General features: G+C 41.8%; 1 protein-coding gene across 1 annotated transcript in view; it reads right to left on the bottom strand.

The window, feature by feature from the left end:
- The window catches only part of LOC142312768 (uncharacterized), a 61,877-nt gene extending 49,083 nt beyond the window's left edge, over positions 1 to 12,794 (bottom strand). The window contains exons 1-2 of the mRNA XM_075351757.1: positions 12,725 to 12,794; positions 6,933 to 7,489 (exon numbers count right to left, since the gene is read on the bottom strand). Coding sequence (XP_075207872.1) covers positions 6,933 to 7,483 — 551 coding nt within the window. The 5' untranslated portion in view covers positions 7,484 to 7,489; positions 12,725 to 12,794. The remainder of the gene's footprint in view (positions 1 to 6,932; positions 7,490 to 12,724) is intronic.
- Between the last annotated feature and the right edge of the window lie 14,517 nt (positions 12,795 to 27,311).

The following is a 27,311-nucleotide window of genomic DNA, read 5'->3' as shown; positions in this document are numbered from 1 at the left end:
GAAGTGTATAGTGTCGATAAAGATTGGACTAAACTCTGATGACAATGCTATGTGGGAGCACAGAGTTAGATTTCCTAGTAATGGGAAAATGAAACGAAGGGAGGGTCCAGCACAAATCCTCGTGGTTAGATTTCCTAGTCCTGGACCAGATACAGTAAGTGAGAATGTTATTTGTAGAACTTAGGAGGGTACCTGGTTACTTCAATTTCCTAAGATATGAGAATGTGCAGCTCTGGTTAGAAAGAAATGCATGCTCCTTCTATCATAAACTGTGTGACTATTGTTTATTGTTCTATTTCTGCTCCGTACTATAGCTCAGCCATATGTCTCATTACCCAGCACAACAGTTAAAGTCTTGATCCCATCTCATAACATGTCTTTGTAATGTGGGATTATAAGTGAAGATCTGGTGAAATGCCAGAGCTTTATCTTTATTCACGTGTCTTGTGTGAGGGTGCAGTGTGAAAGGGAAGATTAGGATACAATAGGGTGTGAGGTCTGTTAGTAGAACTTGCTGACAGGTAGCTTCTCCTGACACAGTACAGCGCTGACTGGACCAGCAACTGGTATATGGCCTGAGTCCCCGGGGAAGCGGTAATGTAGACACCAGATTGATGCGGTGAATATTGCATTCCCTACAAATAAAAAAGAATATAGACCAGGTCCCACTACAGGGAATGTTCAATGCTCGCTTCTGGATGGAGAATTGCTGATTGTAACTGGTTTGATAGTTTTGCCAACTCAAAGTAAATTTGTATGTAAACTGTATATAAAACCTTTGTATAAACTATATAACGCATCTTGCACTGGGGATTGAAGAAAAAATAGTTTGTACATTACGAAATTCTGTATTTATTGTGTTTCCATATATTTATCCAAAGACCACAAACGGGCTACGCTGCCGTTCACATGTCATGTAAAGTGACTATGCATCTAGCAACAAATGTGTGAGCCATTTTCACTGCTGTGTTGTCACACACTGTTTGTACAGTTTATAAAGCATTTCCTAGTTGTTTTCCCTAGTTCTACTACATTTTGTATTCTCCCTATTTCTATTACATTACAAATTTGGCATCATCTCACTAAAGAGAACACTAAAATAGTTGCTACGCTGCATTCCCTGCCTCGGCTTTTATATAGTACTAGAAGGTGGCCCGATTCTAACGTATCGGTAGTCTAGAATGTGTATGTAGGTTAGCAGATTGAATAATAAGGTAATGAATGGACTGGATGGGTTAGGTTTAATTTAGTATTCTTATAATTGTTTATTGGTTTTAAAATGACAAACAACAGAAGAAACAGTTTTAATAGATGACTCTAATGTTTAATGATGTCCATGTCTTGTAATGAAAGAAGGCCATGAACAGTGTAAAGTTAAGTAAAAATATGCTGATGCTGTGATGCAGCCACCATCCTGACATGTGCCCCCATCCTGTGGAGTAATGTGTGTGGGGGGTGGAGTGCAGGGTGGGTGGAGCCGAGCGGGGCCATGGCGCTGAGGACATCAGTGCCGGGGACTGCATGGCTGGGGACAGGTGACTATCCAGGTGTGTGTGTGTGTGTGTTCAGTCGCTTTCACACTTGCGTTCAGCACAATCCGCTGCTGTGAAGAATAGTGCAGTCCGTTAATGCACTGCGCTATTCTCCATAGACTTGTATTGACAACGCACTGTAACGCAAGTGTCTACATTGCATCCGCTGAACGACGCTGCGTCGTTAATTTGAGGCAGAGTCGGGTGGAGGGAACGCTGCATGTAGCGTATTTTTGGGTCGTTAGAATCCGCCAAGGTGTCTAATAATTGTCTATGGGGGCGGATTCCGCCGCAATGCACTAAGTGGCGGAATCCGCTGACGGATCCCGTCACGTTCTACTGCGCATGCTCAGCATGTCCAGCAGAACGATCTAAATCATTTAAAATCACTCATGGTCTCTCTCCCCCCCTCTCTCTTCACCCTCTCTCATACTCACCGATCACCGGCGTGCCGCTGCACAGCTGTCAAACTGCTCTGGCGGCTTCTCCTGCTTTTGAAAATGCCGGCTGCTCATTATTCAATCTCGTATTCCCTGCTTCCCCCACCCACCGGCGCCTATGATTGGTTGAAGTCAGACACGCCCCCACGCTGAGTCACTGCTGTCTCACTGCAACCAATCACAGCCGCCGGTGGGCAGGTCTATATCGTGCGGTACAATAAAAACATAAATAATTAAAAAAAAACTGCAGTCCCCATCAATTTTGATACCAGCCAAGATAAAGCCACAAGGCTGAAGGCTGGTATTGTCAGGATGGGGAGCGCCACGTTATGGGGAGCCCACCACTCTAACAATATCAGCCAGCAGCTGCTGGGAATTGCCGCATCAATTAGATGCGACAGTTCCGGGACTCTACCTGCCTCATCTCAAATTGCCCTGGTGCGGTGGCAATCAGGGTAATAAGGAGTTAAATGGCAGCTTATAGCTGCCACTAAGTCCTAGGTTAATCATGGCAGGTGTCTCACCGAGATACCTTCCATGATTAATCTGTAAGTGAAAGTAAATAAACACACACAACGAAAAATCCTTTATTTGGAATAAAAGACAAAAAAACCCCTCATTTACCACTTTATTAATCCCCAAACACCCATCCAGGTCCGACGTAATCCACACGACGCTTTCAGCTCTGCTACATGAAGCTGACAGGGAGCGCCGTAGAACACGACCGCTCTGTGTCAGCTCCATGTAGCAACTGAAGTGAGCCACGCTGTCACCGGAGACTTCACTCAGGTAGTGCTTGTGTGTGTGGGGGGATGATGATGAGTGCGGTAGTGCTTGTGTGCGGTGATGATGATGAGTGCGGTAGTGTCGGGGTGTGTGCAGTGATAATGATGGAAGCGGTAGTGCCTGCGTCTGTGCAAGGATGATGGGAGCGGTAGTGCCTGCGTGTGTGCGGGGATAATAGGAGCGATAGTGATGAGGTGTGTGCAGTGATGATGATGGGAGCGGTAGTGCCTGCGTGTGTGCGGGAATAATGAGAGCGGTAGTGCCGGGGTGTGTGCTGGGATGATGATAGGAGCGGTAGTACCTGTGTGTGTGAGGGGATGATGATGGGAGCGGTAGTGGCTGCCTGTGTGCGGGGATGATGAGTGCAGTAGTGCCGGGGTGTGTGCAGTGATAATGATGGGAGTGGTAGTGCCTGCGTGTGTGCGGGGATGATGGGAGCGGTATTGCCTGCGTGTGTGCGGGGATGATAGGAGCAGTAGTGCCGGGGTGTGTGCAGTGATGATGATGGGAGCGGTAGTGCCTGCGGGAATAATGGGAGCGGTAGTGCCGGGGTGTGTGCGGGGATGATGGGTGCAGTAGTGCCGGGTGTGTGTTCAGTGTATACATGCGGAGGGCGGAGCGCAGGGGGGTGGAGCCGAGCGGGGCCATGGCGCTGAGGACGTCAGTGCTGGGGACTGCATGGTTGGGGACAGGTGACTATTCGTGCGTGTGTGTGTACGTGTGTTCAGTGTATAGAAGCGGAGGGCGGAGTGCGGGGGGGGTGAAGCAGAGTTATGCTGGTAACCATGGTACACAATTGGGTAACTATGCAAAGCGCTTTGCTTAGTTACCCGATGTGTACCATGGTTACCAGCGTGCGCTGGCTCCTGGCACGATCCCAGTAACGCAAGGGTATGTCTCGGCTGGGTTCCTGGTGTGGGCTCCCGGGGGTGCAGCAGTCACCTGGGAGTCGGGGCTCTGTGTGGGTGCGGGGAAAGGTGTCGGGCATCGTCCTGTCACGTCGTAGTTCGTGCTGTTCACTTAGCTGAGACGTTGGTCGCAGGCTCTTTAGCACACGCGCTGTGGGGACGGTTGTCACTGTAATGACATCATTTTGGAGCAAGACAGACAGACAGAATAAGGCAATTATATATATAGATTTGATAGACGGCTGTTAAATAATGGGTTTGCGGCGACAACTACATAGCCAGTATATAATGATTGGAGCGAAGATAGGTCAAAAACATGTTATGAATTTATTCAGATAAGAGTTGGAGGGTTACAGTCATTAGAGAAAAATAACTGTCTTGGCTTGAGTTAATAGATGGAGACAGATAGTAAAAAATAACAGTTCATATCTCTTACATAGCTGTATTGTGTAAGTCGTCTCGGGATGGTCTGTAGATGGTCCGTCTTTCTCCTGTCATCTTCTGCCTCTCCCTCCTTCTCCTAAACCTTTGAAGTGTGGGCTTCTTTTATAACCCAAAACCCCTCCTCTGGATTGTCCTTATCTCTTTACATGGTAACACAAAAACTAACTATCCTTAATTTAGGTTAAGCATTACATCATGTCACGTGGTACATTTTACCCGCGAAATAAGTGTACTTGCGCACTAGAGACCTGTAACAAAACCTACTTCAGTCTTATTTATAATTCCTTTGAAGCTCGCTGAGCTTTGACCTCAGTGTAACAGTAACTTACAGTAAAACGTTTCTCATAGCTAGTTCAGCTCATAGCCCAACATTCTAAACAATATATAGCACTACTTTGACAACTTTGACAAACAATGTCAGATGGCTTTGATGGACGACTAACAGATGAGTTTGGTTCTTACCATCTCAAACTCTTGGTTTAGCATTTTCCAACACACAGACTTTCCTTAAAGGGATGGGCGATAATATACATATATTTATGAATATATGTAATCCAGTCTATGAATCAATCTCCATAAACTCACTATTTTACAGTCCCCCCTTATATGGAAGTTTGATGAACCCCGGGAAACCCTAACTCAATCGTGTCATCATTCGTATCACATACATTCTTGTTGGAAATTCTAGACCAATATTTGACTTGATAAACCAATCTGCAACTTTCTGTCAAAAAGTCATCTTGCGATTTAACATTCCTCTAAGAATGTTATCTTCCTTTTTCATTTCTATTTTTATGTTCCTATATATCTTCTGAATTCTACACATCACAAAAACTTGATATATAATACACATCAAAACTAATAAAAATATGATTATGATGGGATTAAATAAAACATTACCAACCGCTGACTGAAAAGATGACTGAGACCAGGAATGTACAGATTTACTAAAACTCTTCCACCAAGTTCTACCTGACATTCCATTCCATTCGTGTTCAATATCACTTAATTCACCTTGTTCATGCCTGAATATAATTTCTGCTTCCTTTAACTGTTTCGTTAATAAATCTAACAAACCCTTGTCTTTCTTTATTTCACTTGTCCACATATCCCAAGGAAAATCATTTATCTGTGATAAATTGAATTGTATCGGAAATGCCGTTAAGTTTCTCTTTCCTATAGAAGTGATATTAAAACTTCCTTCCTTCTTTGAAAGAGATCTCACATTTCCTTCTATACAATACAAACCCATAGGTAGGTTTTCCTTATGTACACAAGTAGAATAGTAAACAGAAACCTTCTCTGTCTCAGACATGACCTGAAAACATATCTTAGTTGGACTTACTGGAGTCACCAGATCATGTAATGTCTGTACAGTCTCTATTCTCGCATGACAAGAAGAATGATTATGAAAACATGAATGATAAATCACCTTATCCTGTCCAGGTAAACACATCACCTTAGAAACAAAATGCAAACATGAAGAAATGTCTACTTGTTCAGTGTTCACTCCATCAAATGCAAAATCTGTGTACTGCAGTTGATAGAACACTTGTTGTGTGTTGCTCACAGGTATACCCAAAACTGTAACAGGAACAATAGTCCCCTCTCTTCCAATCACCGGGATTAGCGATGTGCCAACACAAATGTTTCGTTCACATCCTAACCACTTATTTACCCACAAATCCGTATGATTCAATGCAAAATCATACTCTACAGGTAAATTTCGCAGTATTCCCAGTGGAGTAATTCCACTCTGTAAAGCTTGTGCAATCAACTTTAAATTAGAAGAGTACTCTACCTGTATCTCCAGGCACGCTTTAGCTACTTGTGTTTCGTGTGTGCTTTCCACGAGAGCTAATGTAGCATCCTGTAGATGTGACACGGAAGAGCCTAGTACAGCAGCTGTATTCATTACCATCTTTTCAAGAAGTTGATTCAGACTCTTCTGAACCTTTACACCTTTTCCTCCAATAAAACCAATATTATCCAAATCTGACTTAAGTGTCTGTATATTCATGGCATTAGTCAGACTTCCCACTGTCCCAATTCCTCCCAGAATTCCTTCTAACACTCCTCTCTTACTCCTAGTCTGAGCTGTTCTTTTCCCAAACCACTGTTCTATCCCCATCTCCATGTTTATGAGATGTGATTGACACTGAGGAAACCTGGTAGAGATCTTCCAATGAGACATATTGAAAATCCACACCATTGTCATAAATTCTCCATCCCTTAATAAGGACTTGGACTGAAATTGATTAATTTGGAAAGGAGAAGACGGCATGAACCTCGTGTCTGTGCATGCACTATCTGCTGCTGACCAAATATTCACACTAACATCTTTACAATGTCTGTAATGTGTCTTTGTTTCAACGCAACACTGGTAAATTCCAGAGTCCCTAGAAGATGGATTCTCTATGGAAAAAATGAACGTATCATCCATCCACCTGATATTACCAATCTGACCTCTGTGAATGACATTAGTTGGACTGTTTAAAAAACTTCCCAAAAATGATGAATTTTTGGTCCATGTCAACAAAGACTCAGAAGGCAATTTCAACCTTGTGTTACATTTTAACATTATGGGTAATGTATTTACTTTATTATGTACTGTCTGTGGTGAAACCCTTATTTCCGGAACTATAGTGTTAGTAGCGGTAAACACTACAGATACCTGAACTTGCACAGGTTCCCGTGTTATCTAGAAATTCCATGTTTTGACCCAATCTTTATCTCCTTCTGTGATGGAGAGTAAAGAAGGATCCAGAATTTTCCCAAAAACCTGAGTTTTTAACAAAATTTCTGTTTTGGATCTTCCAAACTTTCCCTTTGCAATCATGTCATTTGTAATATCACCGGACCATACAGCAGGTTCATCACCTCTGATCTCTATGTTCCAGTATAGTACATCTGTAGGAGAACATTCCCATGTACCAGTTTTATTATTGTGTACATATTCTCCTTGTAATTGTGTGAATCTAGTTTTAGGTCCTGCAATCGCATGTAATATTATGTCTGTGTCGTGTATGAAATGTAATTCAATGCAACATTTTGTTCCATATCCCATGCAGATATTTCCTGTTATCTCCACAGAATCGTCCGTGATGTCCTCTGTCAGTAAGTTCCGTGTATCTGATCCTCTTGGTCTTCGTGAATGTTGAATCTCTCTAGTCTGTTCATTCACATCATTGGCGATTGTTCCTTGATGTAACATGTAAACAATGATGAAAATAAAGCAAAGCAGCAGGAACGTAGATCCCATCACGTAGAAGCTTGTCTTGAGCTTGGGAAGATGTTCTTTCTCCAGAAGGCTTGATGTCATCTTTCCTTCACAGTCTTTAGGTTCTTTATTCCAGTTCGTATAGGAATCCATTTCTTCCTGGAAAGAAATGCAGTATCATTATTTTGTCACAAATATTTTGCACTGGTCAACGTGAACCCACACTTTTTGTGTTTTCCGGGTCTTTTTTACCACATTTGACACTCGGTGCACAAGAATCATGACTTGTCCCATAGTCTCAAGGACTTCAAAAGGACCTTCCCAATTACACTCCCATGGACCACTCTTGCGAAAGGTTTTGATCATCACTAGAGCACCTTTCTTGAATTTGGACTCATAGGGTGGCTCCATTTTCTGCATTCTTGATGCCGCATATGGCAGAATCGCTTTCAGGTTCTCCTGCAGCGATCTCAACCATTGGGACCTTGAGATAGCATCTTTTTGTGGAGTGGATAAAAATGGCTCATGTGGAAACCACAATGGCATTTTTCTTCCTGTCATCAACTCAAACGGAGTGAATTGAGTTGTAGAAGAGATTGAACCTCTTATACTCATCAGTATGAAAGGAACCTTGTCAACCCAAGTGTTACCTTTGTCCAAAAGCATCTTTGCAATTCTGGACTTGATTGTCCTATTCATTCTTTCCACAATTCCCGCAGATTGTGGATGATAGGGGACATGAAATTGCTGTCGCGCCCCTAGAATAGCACAAGCAGTTTGCATGATTTTACCTGTGAAGTGGCTACCTCGATCGGAGGTAATCATCCTTGGGATCCCCCAAGTACAAAAGACATGTTGTACCAATTCCCTTGCTGTGGACAAAGCATCATCTTTCCTAACAGGTAATATTTCTACCCATTTTGAGAACACATCTACCACAATCAATGCATACCTGAGACCATGTTTACCTGAGGGTAAAGGACCAATATAGTCTATCTGCAGTGTAGACCATGGACCATCTGCAGGTGCGATCCGTAGAAGTGGTGGCTTCTGTCCTTTAGGTCTTGGATTTATTTGGGCACAAATGAGACATGATAGTACAACACTTTGAACTGTTTCGTCCATTTTTTCCCAATAAAATTTCTCCTTGAGAATGACTAACAATTTCTGTTGTCCCAAGTGACCTAAACTCTCATGGTTGTATCGAGTGAATTCTACCTGTAGATGTTTTGGTACAACTGGACGCAATTCTTCATTTGAATTGTGACACAAAACCCCATTTTCACAGATGAAAGGAGGTTTTGGATCATCCAGAAAAATAACAAGAGAAGGATCTTTTCTCTGTTCTTCTGCAAATGAAGGTATGTACGTGTCTGTTCTTTGAACCGCTGAAATCTCAGAAGGTTCAGAGTCAAACACTTCCTCTCCTGTCAGGGCAGCTTCTTTGGCTAGAGCATCTGCGGTTGCATTTCCTACAGATAACTCATCATCAGATCTTTGATGTGCAGCGACTTTCACTATAGCAAATCTATTTGGGGCCCTAGATGCCATCTCAAAAATTGATTCTAGAGTTTCGCGGTGCAACAAGGCTTTGTTGGACGAGTCCACGTAGCCTCTCCTTTCCCAAACAGGCAGGTAATCGGTTAGGGATCTGACAACATAGGAGCTATCACTGTAGATTACCATTGGAGTTTGATCATCAGCTTCATTCAGCTGTAGGACCATTCTTACCGCTTCTATCTCTGCCCTTTGAGCTGAGAAATGACTCGGTAACTTGTGTTTTACCACTTGTCCTCGCTTGGAATAGAAAATTCCATATCCTGTGTGATAGTGTCCTTCCAGAAAAAATCTAGAACCGTCTACAAACACAGGTTCATCTGCGTCTTCCGACTGTCGTCTGAAGAGAGATGGACTTGGTTCATGGAACGTTTCTATGCAATCATGGGTTTGTCCTTCATACTGCATCAATTGAGGAAGAACATACTTGGCCTTATAATCTACCTCAATTTGATTTGGAGACAATGAGAGCAACCAATGGGCAAATCTCTGATTTGACACACCTGGGATGTTTTTCTCAAAGAGAAGTTTCAGTGTGGAATGTGGCGTTTGGAGAATAACCTTTTGGAACCCGATGATGTGTTGAGTGATTTTTATTGCAAAATACACTCCCACCAGGTGTCTTGCGCACACCTCAAACCCCCTCTCAACAGGTGAGAGAAGCTTAGAGAAGTACCCCAAGATTCTCCATTCCCCCCTTGCAGCTGCAGCAAAACCACAGAGATACTTGTCTCTGAAGTGTGTGCTTGAAGCGCAAAAGGTGCGTTCTTTTCCACCATACTTAACGCAGGTGCGTGTTGTAGATCATGTTTCAATTGTGTGAAGGCTTTTTCCTGTTCAACACTCCAGGGACCAAAATAATCATCATTGTCACCTTTTAAAAGATCATACAAAGGTCTGGCTTTGTCAGCAAAATTTTCAATGAAATCCCTTGAGTAATTTACAAGTCCTAAAAAATGTCTTAGTGCCTTGTGTGATGTTGGAATTGGAAGAGATGCAATTGCCTCTATTCTGTCCTGTAGGGGTCGCCGTGTACCTGGACTTAGCAGAACTCCTAAAAACCTGACCTCAGTCTGCATCAGCTTGACCTTTTTGGTATTCAGTTTTAAACCTGCATCATGCAGCAGCTCAAACAATTCTGCAAGCAAGATCACGTGCATCTCCTTGTCCTCCGTACTCAACAAGATATCGTCCACATATTGCAATAAACATTCCGGACGAGAAAATTTCGACAAAACGTTCGCTAGCGCCTGATGAAAAATGCTTGGCGACATACTTGCCCCCTGAGGAAGCCTACAGCATACATATTGCTGATCGAGGTGGTTGAATGCAAATCGATATTGGCAACTTTGCTCAATCGGTATACTGAAAAAACCATTACTGATATCCAACACTGAGAAATACCTTGCCTTAGCATCTAATCTCGACATCATGTCATGTGTATCAGCTACAATCGGTGCTACATTGGGAGTACACTTATTGAACATCCTCAAGTCCAACAACATCCTATAGCTACCATCGCTTTTCAGAACACACCACAATGGATTGTTACAGACCGAATTTGCCTTACGTATGACACCTTGAGCCAACAATTCCTGTATAATCTTTGACATCGGAGCAACTGACTCTGGAGGCAACTTATACTGACGCTGAGGAGGTGGGTCTCGGCCTTCAATTTTGACAATTACATCCTTCATTGTTCCAACCTCATTCCTGTACTGAGCCCATAAAGAAGGAAACCGCTGTACTAACTCAGTCAATACTTCATCACCACCAGTTTCAGGCCACAAATGATCTGCTGACACTACATCGGTCAAACAAATGGTCCCGACATGACTATATTCATCTGGATCAATAACTACCGCCTTACAACCGTTAGAATCTTTCCAAACTGTTTTGTTACCCAAATCAATAATCCAGCCATGCTTTTCCATAAAATCAGTGCCAATTATATTCTCAGTATCCTGACAACACCAAATATCCATTTTCGTTTTCAAAAAACCAGGTATTTCCAAAGAAACATCCTGCGCTAAAGTCACCTTTGTTCCATTTTTACCACTGAAACCAACAATTGTGCATACAGGGGAATCTGGCTTTAAATGTAAATCAACATTTGTGACACTCAATTGCGCACCTGTATCAAGGAGAAATGTTACTTCCTGACCTTCAAGATTTACCTTTAAAAATGGTCGACCACAGCTATCCATTGAAACTCGAGTGACAAATTCCAGTGGATGCAGCCTGGGGACCGGCTTTGCCAGTCAGGATGATGGAGAAGGGAGAAGAGCAACAGGTGTCTTGCCCCTTCCATCCAATCCCTGTATGGACATTTCCCTTATCTGTCTGGTCAGAGGTGCATATGGTGATTGGTTATTTCTGTTGTCAGTATGAGTGGGCGTGTATGGTGATTGGTTATTTCTGTTGTCAGTACGAGTGGGCGTGTATGAAGGTGGAGGTGCTGAAGATGGGGGAGGTGCACTGGATGTGTTTGGCATCAGTCCATTTTCCTTACCCAGCCTTTCCTCAACTCCCGCCCTCAGGAATTTCTTGCATTCCCACTTCAGGTGTCCGGGTAGGCCGCAAAAAAAGCAATGAATTGTGCTTTTCCTGTTACCCCCCCCTGAATTCTTGTTTTTAGAATTCAACACCGGTCTTTTGTTGTTTTTGATCTGTTTTTCCTGGGATACTAATGTGTCAGTGTTCCCTTCTATCATGGCTATTTTTGATTTTACCTGATTTTGCTTCATTCGTCTACGTATTCTATCAATAAATGACGTGACCTCTTGTAGACTTTCCATCCTAGAAGCTATTTCGAATGAAGCAGGGTCCAAATATTTAAACTTTTTAACAAAGGCCTTGATCATGGAAGGCGGTTCTTGATCAGATCCGATTTCCATTATCATTTTGTAGGCCTGTTCAAATTTAACGACAAAGACAAATGGATCCTCCTGTATGTGTGTCTTAAGGTTTTCTAACAATTCGACTGTTGGGATAGACTCTCCTGTGGTAAAGAGAATCAACTGTCTCAACCTATCTTCCTTTGTGTCATGGATCAGGTCATTGTGTTCGTCAGTCCTAGGTGTTGCTTGTAACCTTTTTGCCATGTGGGAGGGAAGCCATACCCTATAAATCTTGTTTCTCTGTTCATTTGTCAGATTATATTTATCGGAATGTGACTCAAAAATGTCCGCATTATGGAAGGCGTCCATTTTATCATCATATTTCGGTATGTCCTTAATGATTTTCATCAATTGGTCATGGATTTTAATGTTAAGACGGGCGGCCTTATCATGTAACTTCTTTTTTTGAAGTTCCTCCTCATTCAGAGTCTCGTCCTCGGCCGTATTCAGCCCGTCCGGTACGTCTGAACCTAAAGCTTCTGTCTTGTTCTGTCTCGTATTAACAGATACATATTTAATATCTTTCCGTAGTTTTGATATTAAATCTGCTCTTGTTTCCAACTGATCCTCCAGATGTTCGATATGTTCTGCTAATATCGAACAATTTGGACAATCTGTTGTTTCTGAATCTGTGACGTGTGTGTCTGTTGTATTGGGCGTGCCTGTTGTTATGGGTGTGTCAGTCACCATACAGATAGTGCGTGCATATGGCTGTGCCCCACCCACCATGGAGTTGTAAGTGTATACCATACCCAATACATTCTGTATCTTTTTCTGTAACCGATTTACAGTAAAAAACTTTTTATCTAGCTTAGAATTCTCAAGTTCACATTGCCGGTACAGATTTGACCATAACTGTGCGTCACTATGTGTATGATCAAAAGAATACTCTACGTGACAGTTACTAAAATAATCATGAATAAACTCCATTTCTCACCAGTATGTGATGCTTGTCCTTGAATGGCTTCAACCGTCTTATGGATGGATGGTCCTCGGATGGCTTCAACCGACTTATGGATGGATGGTCCTGGAATGGCTTTGACACATACGACCTCCGAGCAGCTTGTCACGTTAACCCTCTCTTAGGTTCTGATGTGGACACAGTGTATCGTCGTTCGCATCGCTGTATTGTGTAAGTCGTCTCGGGATGGTCTGTAGATGGTCTGGTCGGATGGGTCCGTCTTTCTCCTGTCACCTTCTGCCTCTCCCTCCTTCTCCTAAACCTTTGAAGTGTGGGCTTCTTTTATAACCCAAAACCCCTCCTCTGGATTGTCCTTATCTCTTTACATGGTAACACAAAAACTAACTATCCTTAATTTAGGTTAAGCATTACATCATGTCACGTGGTACATTTTACCCGCGAAATAAGTGTACTTGCGCACTAGAGACCTGTAACAAAACCTACTTCAGTCTTATTTATAATTCCTTTGAAGCTCGCTGAGCTTTGACCTCAGTGTAACAGTAACTTACAGTAAAACGTTTCTCATAGCTAGTTCAGCTCATAGCCCAACATTCTAAACAATATATAGCACTACTTTGACAACTTTGACAAACAATGTCAGATGGCTTTGATGGACGACTAACAGATGAGTTTGGTTCTTACCATCTCAAACTCTTGGTTTAGCATTTTCCAACACACAGACTTTCCTTAAAGGGATGGGCGATAATATACATATATTTATGAATATATGTAATCCAGTCTATGAATCAATCTCCATAAACTCACTATTTTACAACGGCACTATACTATACTTAGGCTAGTTTCACACTTGCGTTCAGTGCATTCCATCACTATGGAGAATAGCGCAGTCCGTTAACGCACTGCGCAATTCTCCATAGACTTGTATGGATGACGCACTGTAACGCAAGTGTCTGCGTTGCATCCGCTGGATGACGCAGCGTCGTTATTTTGACGCTGCGTTGGGCGGATGGAACGCAACATGTAACGTTTTTCTGCGCTTGGCGGAGTGTCAAAAAAACGCAACCTGCAGGAATCCGTTTGGCGTCAGTTGTTTTTATAATGGACGCCTATGGTGGCGGATTCCGTTAGAATGCGTCATTTGACGGATTCCGTTAACGCATCCGTCTTTACACATCTGCGCATGCTCAGATGTGTAAAGTCAAGGAAAAAACCCTAAAACGGATTGCGTTATTTTGTACGATCCGTAGCATCCGTTGTGCCACTATATGCAACGCATCCGTTGCATGCGTCACACAACGCAATGCTACGGATCCCGTCCAACGCAAGTGTGAAACTAGCCTAAGTGATGTAATAGCTACCAAGCATTATTAGAAAGCTCAACCAAGTGGTGACGAAGTTCATTTGAGCCTTCTTTGGCCTATGTAATTTTCTGCATTGTGTAAAATAGTGTAAATCAAATCACAATTTTTTAAATTTCCCCAGATCCAGCAAATTTCCTTAAATTTTACATTAGCTCGAATCACATTGACTCAACTCACTCATTTTTATCTATTATAAAACATAAAATTAAAAATGTATTGACCAAAAGGTGCTAATATACATATCCAATGATTTTGGCAGGACCAAAAGTCAATCTTATGTGTGTGTCCTAATCTTTTCTGACCTTTTTCCTTATGCCTACTGCACTTTCAGCATGGGGGCTATGTATGGGGAACCAAAAACAAAGTAATTTGACAAATGGCTATCTGACGTGTACAAGCAACATTGATTGTACTAACTGAAATCTACGGCACTATTAGTGTCATGGCTGTCTCTCTGCAATATGAGCGTAGTGATAGATTCAGGACTTGAGAGTCATTGCCATTCTTGACTCTCAATATTAAATGTATTTTCTTTCCTTTGGCAGTTGTAGGGTTAATGGTAGTGTTCTTTGCCAGCAAGCAGTTTCATTATCATCTTGGGTGTTTTCGGTTTTGGACTACTCCCAGTCCCTTTATATACCCTTTGCTACCAGCAGAGGGTACCAGTTATTCTCTTTTCCATTTGGATGCTGGGCTAGGAGGTGGAAGGAGCTGCTGAAACCCTCTGTTGAAGTTGCTGTGGGGGCTGCAGTCTTGGTGCTGACTGCAGCTGTCTGTTGTTTTCCCCCATATGTGTCCTTCCCTGGTGTGTTGTTATAGAGCAGCGAATGGGCTAGTGTCCTTTACCTGCCCACTCCCTAGCCAGGGACTATTATAGGGTCTCTCAAGGCTTCAGTAACCTGTATGGGGACTGGCTGAAAATGCAGGGTACAGCAGCAGGTAAGTGAAGGAGGTGTCCATCTCCCTCTCACTAGTCCTAGGGCCCTCCATTATTAAAGTATCCCTGGTGTACCCATTGTTTGTCGTGGTGTAACCCCTATTGTTGTGTGTTTTGGCTCACGCCGGGCCATCCCTAGTCTGCGCCGTGACAATTAACAAGCAACAAACAAATATATGACAAATGAGAAGGAAATTAACAAATAATGAGATGAAAGGAAGAGAGAGGTTTTTTTCCTGTAAGAACGTAAGGTCTAAATAGAATGGATGGAGTGACACATTACTACTAATTTTGTCCATCAGGCCAGCCACTTATTTTGGCAAAGGGAATAAAATGAAGCTTCAGAAATCAGTGAATGACTTCATTTTCAAGTTTTTTTTTAAGCTGAAAATGTTAGGAACTAATAGAAGGGTCAAAGGTAGTGACTTAAATTCGTGCAGCACAAGAGAAGTCCTGTACATGGGAAAGCTGGTAAAGGAAGGATAAGGAAATACTTATATAGAAGTTATCTAATATTTTAGACCAGGTATTAGGGGTACTTTGCACACTACGACATCGCAAGCCGATGCTTGAGATCCTGAGCACGATAGTCCCCGCCCCCGTCACACATGCGATATTGTGTTATAGCTGCTGTAGCGAACATTATCGCTACGGCAGCTTCACACGGACTTATCTGCCCTGCAACGTCGCTCTGGCCGGCGACCCGCCTCCTTCCTAAGGGGGCGGGTCATGCGGCATCACAGCGACGTCACACAGCAGGCGGCCAATAGAAGTGGAGGGGCGGGGATGAGTGGGACGTAAACATCCCGCCCACCTCCTTCCTTCCGTATAGCCGGCGTGAGCCGCAGGATGCAGGTAGGAGATGTTCCTCGCTTCTGCGGCTTCACACACAGCGATGTGTGCTGCCGCAGGAACGAGGGACAACATCGTAACATCGGTCCTTCCGAAATGATGGAAATGACCGACACTACACCAACGATACGATTTCGACACTTCTGCGCTTGTTAATTGTATCAAAAATGATTTACACACTCCGATATCGACAGCAACGCCGATGTGCATCACTTTCGATTTGACCCCACCGACATCGCAGCTGCGATGTCGTAGTGTGCAAAGTACCCCTTAGATATGAATGAACCATTCAATGCTAATTGACTTTGTGTCGAATTTCCTGAAATTCATAAGTGCTTTGAATTAGAACAATTTGTGATTTCATTGGTGCAAATCACAAAAAATGTATAATGCAATTTTTTGTAATATGTTTAATAGCATCTGCTAGAGAGGGCTCACACAAGCTCAGGTGTGGCTGCACAGGTTTCCACATAAAACCTTGGAGCTATCACATCACTTGGTACATTGCAGCTATTCAGGTGGAGCTAATAGAGACAAGATAAAAGCTGAGACAGGGAATGCTGCTGCCAGGGCTACTATTGCTGGGCACACAGAGCCATAAATCTACTTGCCCAACATATAATTTCCTTTACTGTGTGTCTCCTGCCACAGCTAGTGCCAATAGATAAAAAGCCACACCAGCCAAACATCTCTTGCCTCTCCACTGTGGTTTTTAGCTGAGCAATATATTGGCTGACAGTGCCAAACATCTCCTTGCTGTTGTTTCATTCTTCCTAAATATCAAACCTGTTGCCGATCCCAAAATAATAGGCATCATTTTTAGAAGGCTTTATATGTAGCGTCTTCATTTAACAAACATCAAAGATTTTGCTACCCCACCAAAAACAAACTGGGATCATTTTTGGACAACTAATTGTTAAAAACCTATGGGCCCTGATTAATCATTTCCTTTACATTGGTTTTTGTTTAGTTTTACGCCTTTATTTTGTTTGCTCCTATGTTTGCACTTTTTCTAAGTCTATATTAATTGTGCTGTTTTCTGCTTTCCACTTTCTGGTTAAAGTGATTCCAGATTTTTTCACCTGATTCATCAATTGCAACTTTTTTAAAACTTCAGTCCCCCGGAGTGTTTATGAGTGCGCCATTTTATGAAACATGCAACTTTTGGCTCCAAAAACTCAGAACAACAATTCAAGATAAAAAAATAACTCTTTTGACTTTGCACAAAATTCATAACTAACAACTGCCATTTTGAAGAATATAGTGCTAAAAACAGCAACTAATAGCACAAGACAGAACTGGAAAGTCACTTAAAGAAAATGCAAATGAATACTCTCGGATATGGCATCTTCCATGTTCACCTTTTGTGTAAAAATAACAGCAATGCAAGTATTTGTCCCACAAAAAGGGATCATTTTTAGAATGTTTGCAATTTAAAAAAAAAAGTTGTGATAGTGCAGTGCGTTGTTAAACAGGATGTTTGTTACCATCTGTTTACCCTCAGCCATATACCGTATTTTTCCGATTATAAGATGCACTTTTACTCCCCAAAAATTGGGAGGAAGATGAGGGGTGCATCTTATAATCCGAATGCACCTTACCGGAAGGGTGGAGGAGAGGGGTTGCAGGAGGCAGCTGCTGTGCTGGGGTCTGAGGAGTGCTGTGCTGGGGCCTTTGCGACGTGCTGTACTGGGGCCTGTGCTGTGTGCTGTGCTGGGACTTGTGCGGCAGGCAGTGAGGCAGGGGCATCCTGAAAATATTGGCAGTTCGAGGTTCAAATAATGGCGCCCGGAGGCAGCATGTGCGCACATCTGCGCACGCGCCACCTTTGGCCCATTGATCTTCCAGCAGTGGACCTAAGGAAAATGGCACCCAAAGGTGGCGTATACGCAGATGAGATCTTGGCTTGTCAGCTCAATCTGCGCACATGCCGACTCCAGGCGCTATTTTTTGAAGCCCGCACCGCCGACAGTTTCTGGAAGTTGCCTACCTCGCAGTATCTGTGACCCCGCCGCCCGCATCATCGACCTGCTCCACCACCGTCCCTGCCTCCTGTGACCCCACTCCACCACCGTCCCTGCCTCCTGTGACCCCACTCCACCACCGTCCCTGCCTCCTTTGACCCCGCTCCACCACCGCTGCCATCCTTCCGATAAGAGACCACCAGATTGTAAGACGGACTCCATTTTTTCTTTTATCTTTTTTTTTCTCTAAATTTAGGGTGCGTCTTATAATCCGGTGCGTCTTATAAATCAAAAAATACTGTATATTGAAATCACTTGAAAATTTTTAAGGCTTTTGTTTTTGTTAAAAAGCTCAAAAAATGATTCAATACAGTCCTAGGAGTCCTCAGACGACTACACATCTGTTTTTGGGCAATTAAAGGCTTTGCGGTACCTGCAATTCGCGGTGAATCGATTAGCTGCAAATTCAATTTCTTTGTAAAATTTTGATGAATTAGCAAATTTGAATTTGAAAAAAATTGATCCTCTCTTCCAGGTATATATTATATTTTACATACAGTTAGGTCCAGAAATATTTGGACAGTGACACAATTTTCGCGAGTTGGGCTCTGCATGCCACCACATTGGATTTGAAATGAAACCTCTACAACAGAGTTCAAGTGCAGATTGTAACGTTTAATTTGAAGGTTTGAACAAAAATATCTGATAGAAATTGTAGGAATTGTACACATTTCTTTACAAACACTCCACATTTTAGGAGGTCAAAAGTAATTGGACAAATAAACCAAACCCAAACAAAATATTTTTATTTTCAATATTTTGTTGTGAATCCTTTGGAGGCAATCACTGCCTTAAGTCTGGAACCCATGGACATCACCAAACGCTGGGTTTCCTCCTTCTTAATGCTTTGCCAGGCCTTTACAGCCGCAGCCTTCAGGTCTTGCTTGTTTGTGGGTCTTTCCGTCTTAAGTCTGGATTTGAGCAAGTGAAATGCATGCTCAATTGGGTTAAGATCTGGTGATTGACTTGGCCATTGCAGAATGTTCCACTTTTTTGCACTCATGAACTCCTGGGTAGCTTTGGCTGTATGCTTGGGGTCATTGTCCATCTGTACTATGAAGCACCGTCCGATCAACTTTGCGGCATTTGGCTGAATCTGGGCTGAAAGTATATCCCGGTACACTTCAAAATTCATCCAGCTATTCTTGTCTGCTGTTATGTCATCAATAAACACAAGTGACCCAGTGCCATTGAAAGCCATGCATGCCTATGCCATCACGTTGCCTCCACCATGTTTTACAGAGGATGTGGTGTGCCTTAGATTATGTTCCGTTCCCTTTCTTCTCCAAACTTTTTTCTTCCCATCATTCTGGTACAGGTTGATCTTGGTCTCATCTGTCCATAGAATACTTTTCCAGAACTGAGCTGGCTTCATGAGGTGTTTTTCAGCAAATTTAACTCTGGCCTGTCTATTTTTGGAATTGATGAATGGTTTGCATCTAGATGTGAACCCTTTGTATTTACTTTCATGGAGTCTTCTGTTTACTGTTGACTTAGAGACAGATACACCTACTTCACTGAGAGTGTACTGGACTTCAGTTGATGTTGTGCACGGGTTCTTCTTCACCAAAGAAAGTATGCGGCGATCATCCACCACTGTTGTCATCCATGGACGCCCAGGCCTTTTTGAGTTCCCAAGCTCACCAGTCAATTCCTTTTTTCTCAGAATGTACCCGACTGTTGATTTTGCTACTCCAAGCATGTCTGCTATCTCTCTTTGATGGATTTTTTCAGCCTCAGGATGTTCTGCTTCACCTCAATTGAGAGTTCCTTAGACCGCATGTTGTCTGGTCACAGCAACAGCTTCCAAATGCAAAACCACACACCTGTAATCAATCCCAGACCTTTTAACTACTTCATTGATTACAGGTTAACGAGGGAGACGCCTTCAGAGTTAATTGCAGCCCTTAGAGTCCCTTGTCCAATTACTTTTGGTCCCTTGAAAAAGAGGAGGCTATGCATTACAGAGCTATGATTCCTAAACCCTTTCTCCGATTTGGATGTGAAAACTCTCATATTGCAGCTGGGAGTGTGAACTTTCAGCCCATATTATATATATAATTGTATTTCTGAACATGTTTTTGTAAACAGCTAAAATAACAAAACTTGTGTCACTGTCCAAATATTTCTGGACCTAACTGTAGGAAAAATATGTAAGGCAAATCAAAAGTCTACGTGTTAGCTTCTCTCCAGCTCTTACAACCGAAGAATTTATAGTATAAAAGAGCTACTTACTTTATTAAAACAAACATTTTAAAAGGGCCAGCAAATTTTATGAGTAGTACTTGACCTGTATGAAAATTATAACCACTCATGTTTTTATACCTCAGGAAATAAGTGCATAGTGATTTTCAATATTATGAAATAATCCAAGATGTCACTTTGGGTTCCTTCCCTGAAGATTATTAAAGCAATATAATACATTGTAATTAACTTTTTTGTTGATTTTGTGACAGCAAGCAAATGTGAAACTTTAGCATTTTGGCTTGATTGGGATGTAACCCAAACCTAAGAGAAGTAAGCTGTGCTCCGGGGATGGAAGTCATCGCTCTGGTGCAAACTGATATTAAAGCCACAGAGCAGTTCTTCATTCGGAAGCAAGAGCCAGATTTCATTCCACACCCCCTCAGATCAATCCTAGGTGAACAGGACACACAGCACCCCAGGGGAACCTCCTGCTCCATAGCAGAACTTAATAGAACACCTACACAGCTCACTGGCAATAGATCCACTTGAGGTAATTAAAGATGCTCAGGCAAGAAAAGCCAACAAAGGCTTTGCAAATATCCTGAAACCATGAAGATGTAGTTCTTCAAGCACAAAGGAATACCTCAACAATGGAGGTGAAATTAATACTAAATTGCACCTAATCCCTGCTTTCCGTCCAAGGGTGGCTGTTTTCCAAGATTTACTTAGCTTGATAATACAGTTATGTTTTTCAAGAAATCTATGAAGTTTTACCTTATTTTTCAGTTTTTACTTAAAGAAAACCCTCTGGCAGACAATGTAATATACTTAAGATGTAGTGCTTGAAACGAATGAAGACGAACAAACATCTTCCATTGATCATTAAGGGCCATATTCCATCATGAGCACACTTCACAATCCGCTTTGTAGTATAGCAGATATTGTGCTCCTGCGCAGGCACACTTTGATATGCCACGCTTATGGCAGATCAAAGTATTGTAGTACGCATGCGCAGGTGGTCTTTAACCTTTCCTCGTGACTGTGCATTACAGTACTTTGATCTGCCCTCATTGGGGTAGATCAAAGTTCACCTACGCAGGACCGCAATGCCGTCTTGTGTGGATGACATAGGACACGTCATCCATACTGAGCTGGGTAGGAGGAGGACGGCAATTGAAGCAGAGAGGAGGCGCCAGACTGGAGAGCAGTGACACCATCAGACTTGACTGCCCCTTAGGTGAGTATTATAAAGGTATTTTTTATGTTCTACAGAGCGGCCTGGTCTCTTATATACAGCAATCTGGAATGCTGTATATAAGAGCTCAGTGGTGGTGGCCGAAGCTTATAGGGACCAAATCTGGTGACAGTTTCCCTTTAAATGCTGAAGGCACATTTGGATCCAGCCACCTTCCAGTATTTTTAAAGCTTCTTTATTGCTTCTTCTTTGTATTGGGAGGATCACCTCTATAACAAAACATATTGACATGAATAATAGCTAAACTGGCTTCAAACATTGTGGTCTCTAGTAAGATAGGTGTTCAATTTGTACTATTCATTGCGTAAAGAAACTTTACTAAAGACTCAAGTTGACTTGAGTGTACAGACAAAGGTGTACACATACAGATGAGGGTCCTTGTGCAAGAACAGTATGTGGGCCCTTTTCAGTCCAGTAGCCCATTCTAATGCACCCATTTATGAGTCTGTGACAAAACTTGCTTTCTGCTTTGGAGGAGGACATAGGCCATCTTACATGTTGTGTTTTCACAACTTTTTTGTCAATGGATTGCTGCTGGATCTGTCCTAAGGCCTGGGTCGCACTAGGGTATAGCATCAAATACAATATGCTAATAACACTCAGCTTAGGCTCTGCTGTGAGCGAGAGCTGAGAGGCTTTTTTACTGTGCTCTGATTCTCTCGAATGCGAGTGTCAGATCACAGGTGAGGAGAAGAAGGAGAGATTAATGTCTCCATCTTCTCCATTGCCTGTCTCTGCATATTTTGGATGACACCAGTGCAGTCTAATGTTTCACAATCACCTATAGACTTGTATGGGTGCACTTGATCCAAGACTCGCAAAAAATCGCATCATTAAGTGATTTTTTTTGCACAGTCCAATCAGAGCTGAGGGAAAAATGGCAGATCTTATCTTCATCATTCACTAATATTGATCATAGTGCGATGCGATATTTTCTCACATTGCATTCGTCCGTTTTATACACCAGTGTGAACGAGCCCTAATGGATGGTTACTGGACGTGTGAACATGGCTGAAGGATACATTCGGGACTTTTGCTATCTGATTTGGCTGAAAGCCGAACAATCAACATTTTTACAGTAGTAAAATAGTATTATATCCAGTAGCACCTTATAACGGCTCCATAGGAAAATCGTTCATATGTACAATGTATACTTCTTTCTCCAGTCTTATGTATAGCTGTTGTGAAGTAAGGGGCAGGTTTCCTTTAGAGGAAGCATACTTATTGGAACGTAGTGATTTTCACAGTAAGGAGAGAACCGATAAGAATATTTTCAATAACAAGACATTCTTATTGCGTTACTTCTACTTTGTCTATCGCTGGAGATCTGACATGTGAAATCTCATATTTATATCAGTGAGGAAACCAAAATAGTTACATAGCTGGGTCACATTTAGCAACAAAGGCGCTTGTGACTGAGTAGAACTATTTGTTTCACGTGAATATGTTTCCTCTACAGGCATAATAAGGGAATGCAGAGCTAAAATGATTGCATTTGTTGCCAGGTCTTGGGTATATATCCAACTTCTGCTTAGAAAAGAAAGGTTCAAAATGAAGTTATTTGGCTTTCTTGTTTCCTATAACATTCTTATTGAGGGGTTATTAAGCATAAGTATTACTTATTGTGAGCGTAATGTAAGGGCAGTTTTCAAAGTTCAGAAAAAGTTCAAGACTTTAAAACCACATACCATCATTTATATATTGATTCGCTCCCTCCCATTTTGAGCATATTTTTGGTAAGGTATAAAAGGATGAGGATTTCTATATCTTAGGGATCTATGTATATATAAAATGAATATGGAGAATGCCTATCGAAACAACGCCCTACCTGAGGCCCAGCTTTTACAGGAAGAGAGTACCGTATTTTTTGGTTTATAAGATGCCCCGGATTATAAAACACATCCCAAATTTAGAGGAGGAAAATAGGAAAAATAATTTTTAATTTTAAAATGAGGGTCCATCTTATAATCCTAGTGTGTCTTTATCCCAATGCTTACCACTAACTTACCACTAACTTACCACTAACTTACCACTATCCCAATGCTTCTACCCTAACCTACTGTATCCTCACCTATCCCTTGTAGACTGTGAGCCCTCACGGGCAGGGACCTCTATCCTCCTGTACCTGTCTGTGTCTTGTATTGTTTATAATTATTGTACTTGTCCCTATTATGTACACCCCTTTCACATGTAAAGCGCCATGGAATTGATGACGCTATAATAATAAATAATAATAATAATACCAGGGGAAGCAATGAGGTGGAGCGGCTCAGGAATTTGACAGGAGCCATGTGAGCAATGCTGCAGGCTCAGAAGAGGGGGTGTTGCATCTCAGAAGGGTTAGCGGACGGAAGGTCGGCGATACTGCGGCCTCAGGGTTGTCGCGGCAGCGGGCGCCATTGATCTGCCCTCATGCTGCGGGGGTATCCCAGCAGTAGAGTGACTTAGGAGGGTCACAGGATGGGGAGTGGGGGTGATGCGGCGGCGGGAGCCTGATATGACTGCAGGCGCCATTGAATCGCCTGTGGTTGACGCAATGGACTTCAAGAAAACGTCCGCAGAGGCGGCGTGTGCGCAGAGAGGCCTCCGCAGCCATTTTCTTGAAGTTCATTGCATCAACCACGGGCGATTCAATAGTGTCCGCAATCATCAAGCGCCGGACACCGCTGCGACACTGCAATGACACCCTCAGTATTGCCGACCTTGCCTCCTATGATCTCGCTCCACCACAGCTGCCCCGGTAAACCATATCCACATTGTAAGACGCACCCCCATTTTATGCCCAGTTTTGGGGGGAAAAAAGTGCATCTTACAATCCGGAAAATACGGTATATTATAAATTATATATCTATTTATATATGATATATATATTCCTGGAAAACCCCTTTAAGCACTTACACACATCACAATATATATTCCTAGATTCCAGTTTGCTATATTTTGTGCCTATGTAAGCTTTGCCTTGGTGTCCCAGTGAGGTATGTCACATATAGCCATATATCATACTATTACTGCTTGTCAGTGTTTATAAACACATGGTCACATGTAAAGGGTCAGTATGTGGTCTCCCCTTCCCAATAAATCTAGTCCTCCTATCTGCTACCTGCAGTCTTATTTCCATTTAAGCATGGAATCAAGGGGGAGCTGTTTTTACAGCTGCGGCTCTCCCTGTTTCCAGTGGAAAAAGGATGTCTAAAGGCTTCATTAATCACATAATCCCATAGAGGTAAACAGTGGGAGCAGTAGGAGGTGGACTCCCTGTTCTCTGCGTGAAATCAGCTGAACTTATATCACTGGTAGCTGTATCCCAAAGTGAAGCGGAATAAATGGAAAACGTCCCTCAGCACTGCCAAGCATTGTATAACTAAAAGTGGAAACAGACAACAGCTACTCCCTATAATAGGCAGATCTCGTCATCCAGTAATGTCTTTGATCCACTAAATTGTAATTAGTACAATGAAAACTGGATAAGTAATAGATCCCTAAGATATTGGAGAATTGGACTCATAGAGTCAGAGACTGTCTCAGGTGGAGCTGGTGGAAACAAACCAACTCCGACTCCAGGTTCAATATAAAAATATAACTTATTATTAATATATATATATATATATATATATATATATATATATATATATATATATATATATATATATATATTATATATAAGAATTTAGAAATGTTTAGAAATTATAATAACAAATAAATGTAATGATTAATTTAATGATCAAGTAATTACACAAATTTTTAACTAAGTATTGTGGGAGTCGAAGTGGGAGAATATAAAAGTTGAAGGTTTACTGACTCGACAGCCCTGATTATGAGAGCAGTTTTGAGTATTTAATTTTCAGATTTTGACAACAAAGTTTTTTCAAAAACGTCATTTGAAGCTCAAGGGCCATAATACTAAATTTGTAACAAGTTCCCCTACTTCCATATGTCATTGATAATATTGTTAATTTGGACCTTTGCATTTCCTAGTTACATCTCTCACTTTACCTATTCCTTTTTCATCCTAATGGTGCGTTCCTATAAATTTAACATTTCTAGACAATACAATACTTTTTTGGCTGATTCATCAAACTTCTGGCTGCTGTACTTAGTTAAAAAAAATCCCCAAAATTCTAACTGTATTTTGTCGTTTTTTTTTATCCCAAATTGTCCATGATGTTGAAAGCTGTGTGCACAGACCCTGTACAGCTCATGCAGAGCTCCTACAGATGCATTTTACAGGCCTATGTATTTCCTATATCCAGTGTTGCATCTAAAGTCCAAAGCGGACGCAGTGCAAAATTTGGACCTGTACCCCCCACACACATTTTGGTCAGAGGTATGGGTCCTTGTAGTATTTTAAATCCTATAAAGGACGTGTTTCCCTCCTCTCACCCTTCATTATGTAATAATGTCAACCAACTTGACCCCTTCGAGGTACAGTATCTATGTCCCCGATCCTGGTAAATATGTCCGTCATCCTGGTAAATATGTCCTCTATTCTGATATAAACAGTGGGTAAAATAAGTATTGAACATGTCACACATTTTCTAACTAGATATTGTTGACATAATTTTCTCACCAGATGTCAGTAACAACCCATCCAATCGACACAGGCAAAGGAATTAAACCATAGATGTCCATAAATTTATTGATGCGTAAGAATGAGAAATGATACAGAGAAAATATATTGAACACATGAAGAAAGAGAGGTGCAATAAGCCATGGAAAGTCATGGCGCTAGCTGAAATCTATCAGTAATTAGAAAGCAATCCTGACACTTAGTGAAAAAAATATCATTTGGTTTAAATAATGCCCTATTAAAAGGTGTCTAATAACAAAGATGGCATTGGTTACATAAGAATTTCTAAACTACGGAAGCTACTAGTGAGTACTATTGGGGCCTTAATCTAGAAGTGGAAAGAACATCATTACATCATAAACCAGCAATGACAAGGTGCAAACTGCAAGATTTCAAAGGAGTGAAAAGAATATTCAGAAGAGTTGTTTAAGAGCCAAACACCACTTATAGAGAACTACACAAAGGAATCAGCAGATACAATTGTTTCAAGAAAACAATAAGTAGTGTATTCAACCTCCATCGCCTGTATGCACGCTCCCCAAGCATGACTCCATTGCTGAACAAAACCCTGTTCATGCACATTTAAAGTTTGCTCAACAACATTTAGACAAGCCTGTGAAATACAGGGAGAATATAGCCCGGTCAAATAAGACTAAAACTGAACTCTTTGGATACCATAATACATACCATGTTTGGAGGCCAAAAGGCACTGCATATCAGCACAAAACACCATTCCAACTGTGAAGTTTGAAACTGGGGACACCATGGTGTGTGGTTGCTTTTCAGCATATGACCCTGGCAAACTTCATGTAATTGAAGGATGGATGAATGGGTAAATGTACTGAGAGATCTTTGATAAAAATCTGCTGCCATCTACCAGGATGATGAAGATGAAATGAGGTTGGACATATCGGTAAGACAATCATCCCAAATACATAGGCAAGGAAACTCTCAAATGGTTTCAAAGAAAGAAAATAAAGCTGCTAGAATGGCCCAGCCAAGCACCTGCCTGAATCCATTAGAAAATTATGGAAGTAACTAAAGCTCAGTGTTTGTAGAATGAGCCCAGGGAACCTTCAGGATTTAAAGAATGTTTGTGTGAAAAAATGGGCTACAATCACACTTGAGCAATGAATGCTACTAGTTTCTCCAGGAGATGTCATGAAGTTGTCATCACCAACAAAGGCTTTTATACAAAATATTAAATATATTTCAGTAAGCATGTTTAATACTTTTTCCCTGTCATTTCTCATTATTACACATCACTAAATGTATCGAGATCTATGGTTGACTTTTTTGCCTGTGTTGATTGAATTGGTCTTCACCAACATCTGGTGAGAAATCCATGTCAATAGCACTTTTAGAAATTTATTTACTTTGAAAATTGGTGACGTATTCAATATTTCACCTGCTATA

The sequence above is a fragment of the Anomaloglossus baeobatrachus genome, chromosome 5 (genome assembly GCF_048569485.1).
Source record: "Anomaloglossus baeobatrachus isolate aAnoBae1 chromosome 5, aAnoBae1.hap1, whole genome shotgun sequence".
NCBI lineage: Eukaryota > Metazoa > Chordata > Amphibia > Anura > Aromobatidae > Anomaloglossus > Anomaloglossus baeobatrachus.
Note: the sequence above shows the minus strand (reverse complement) of the source record. Positions and strands in the feature narration are given on the sequence as shown.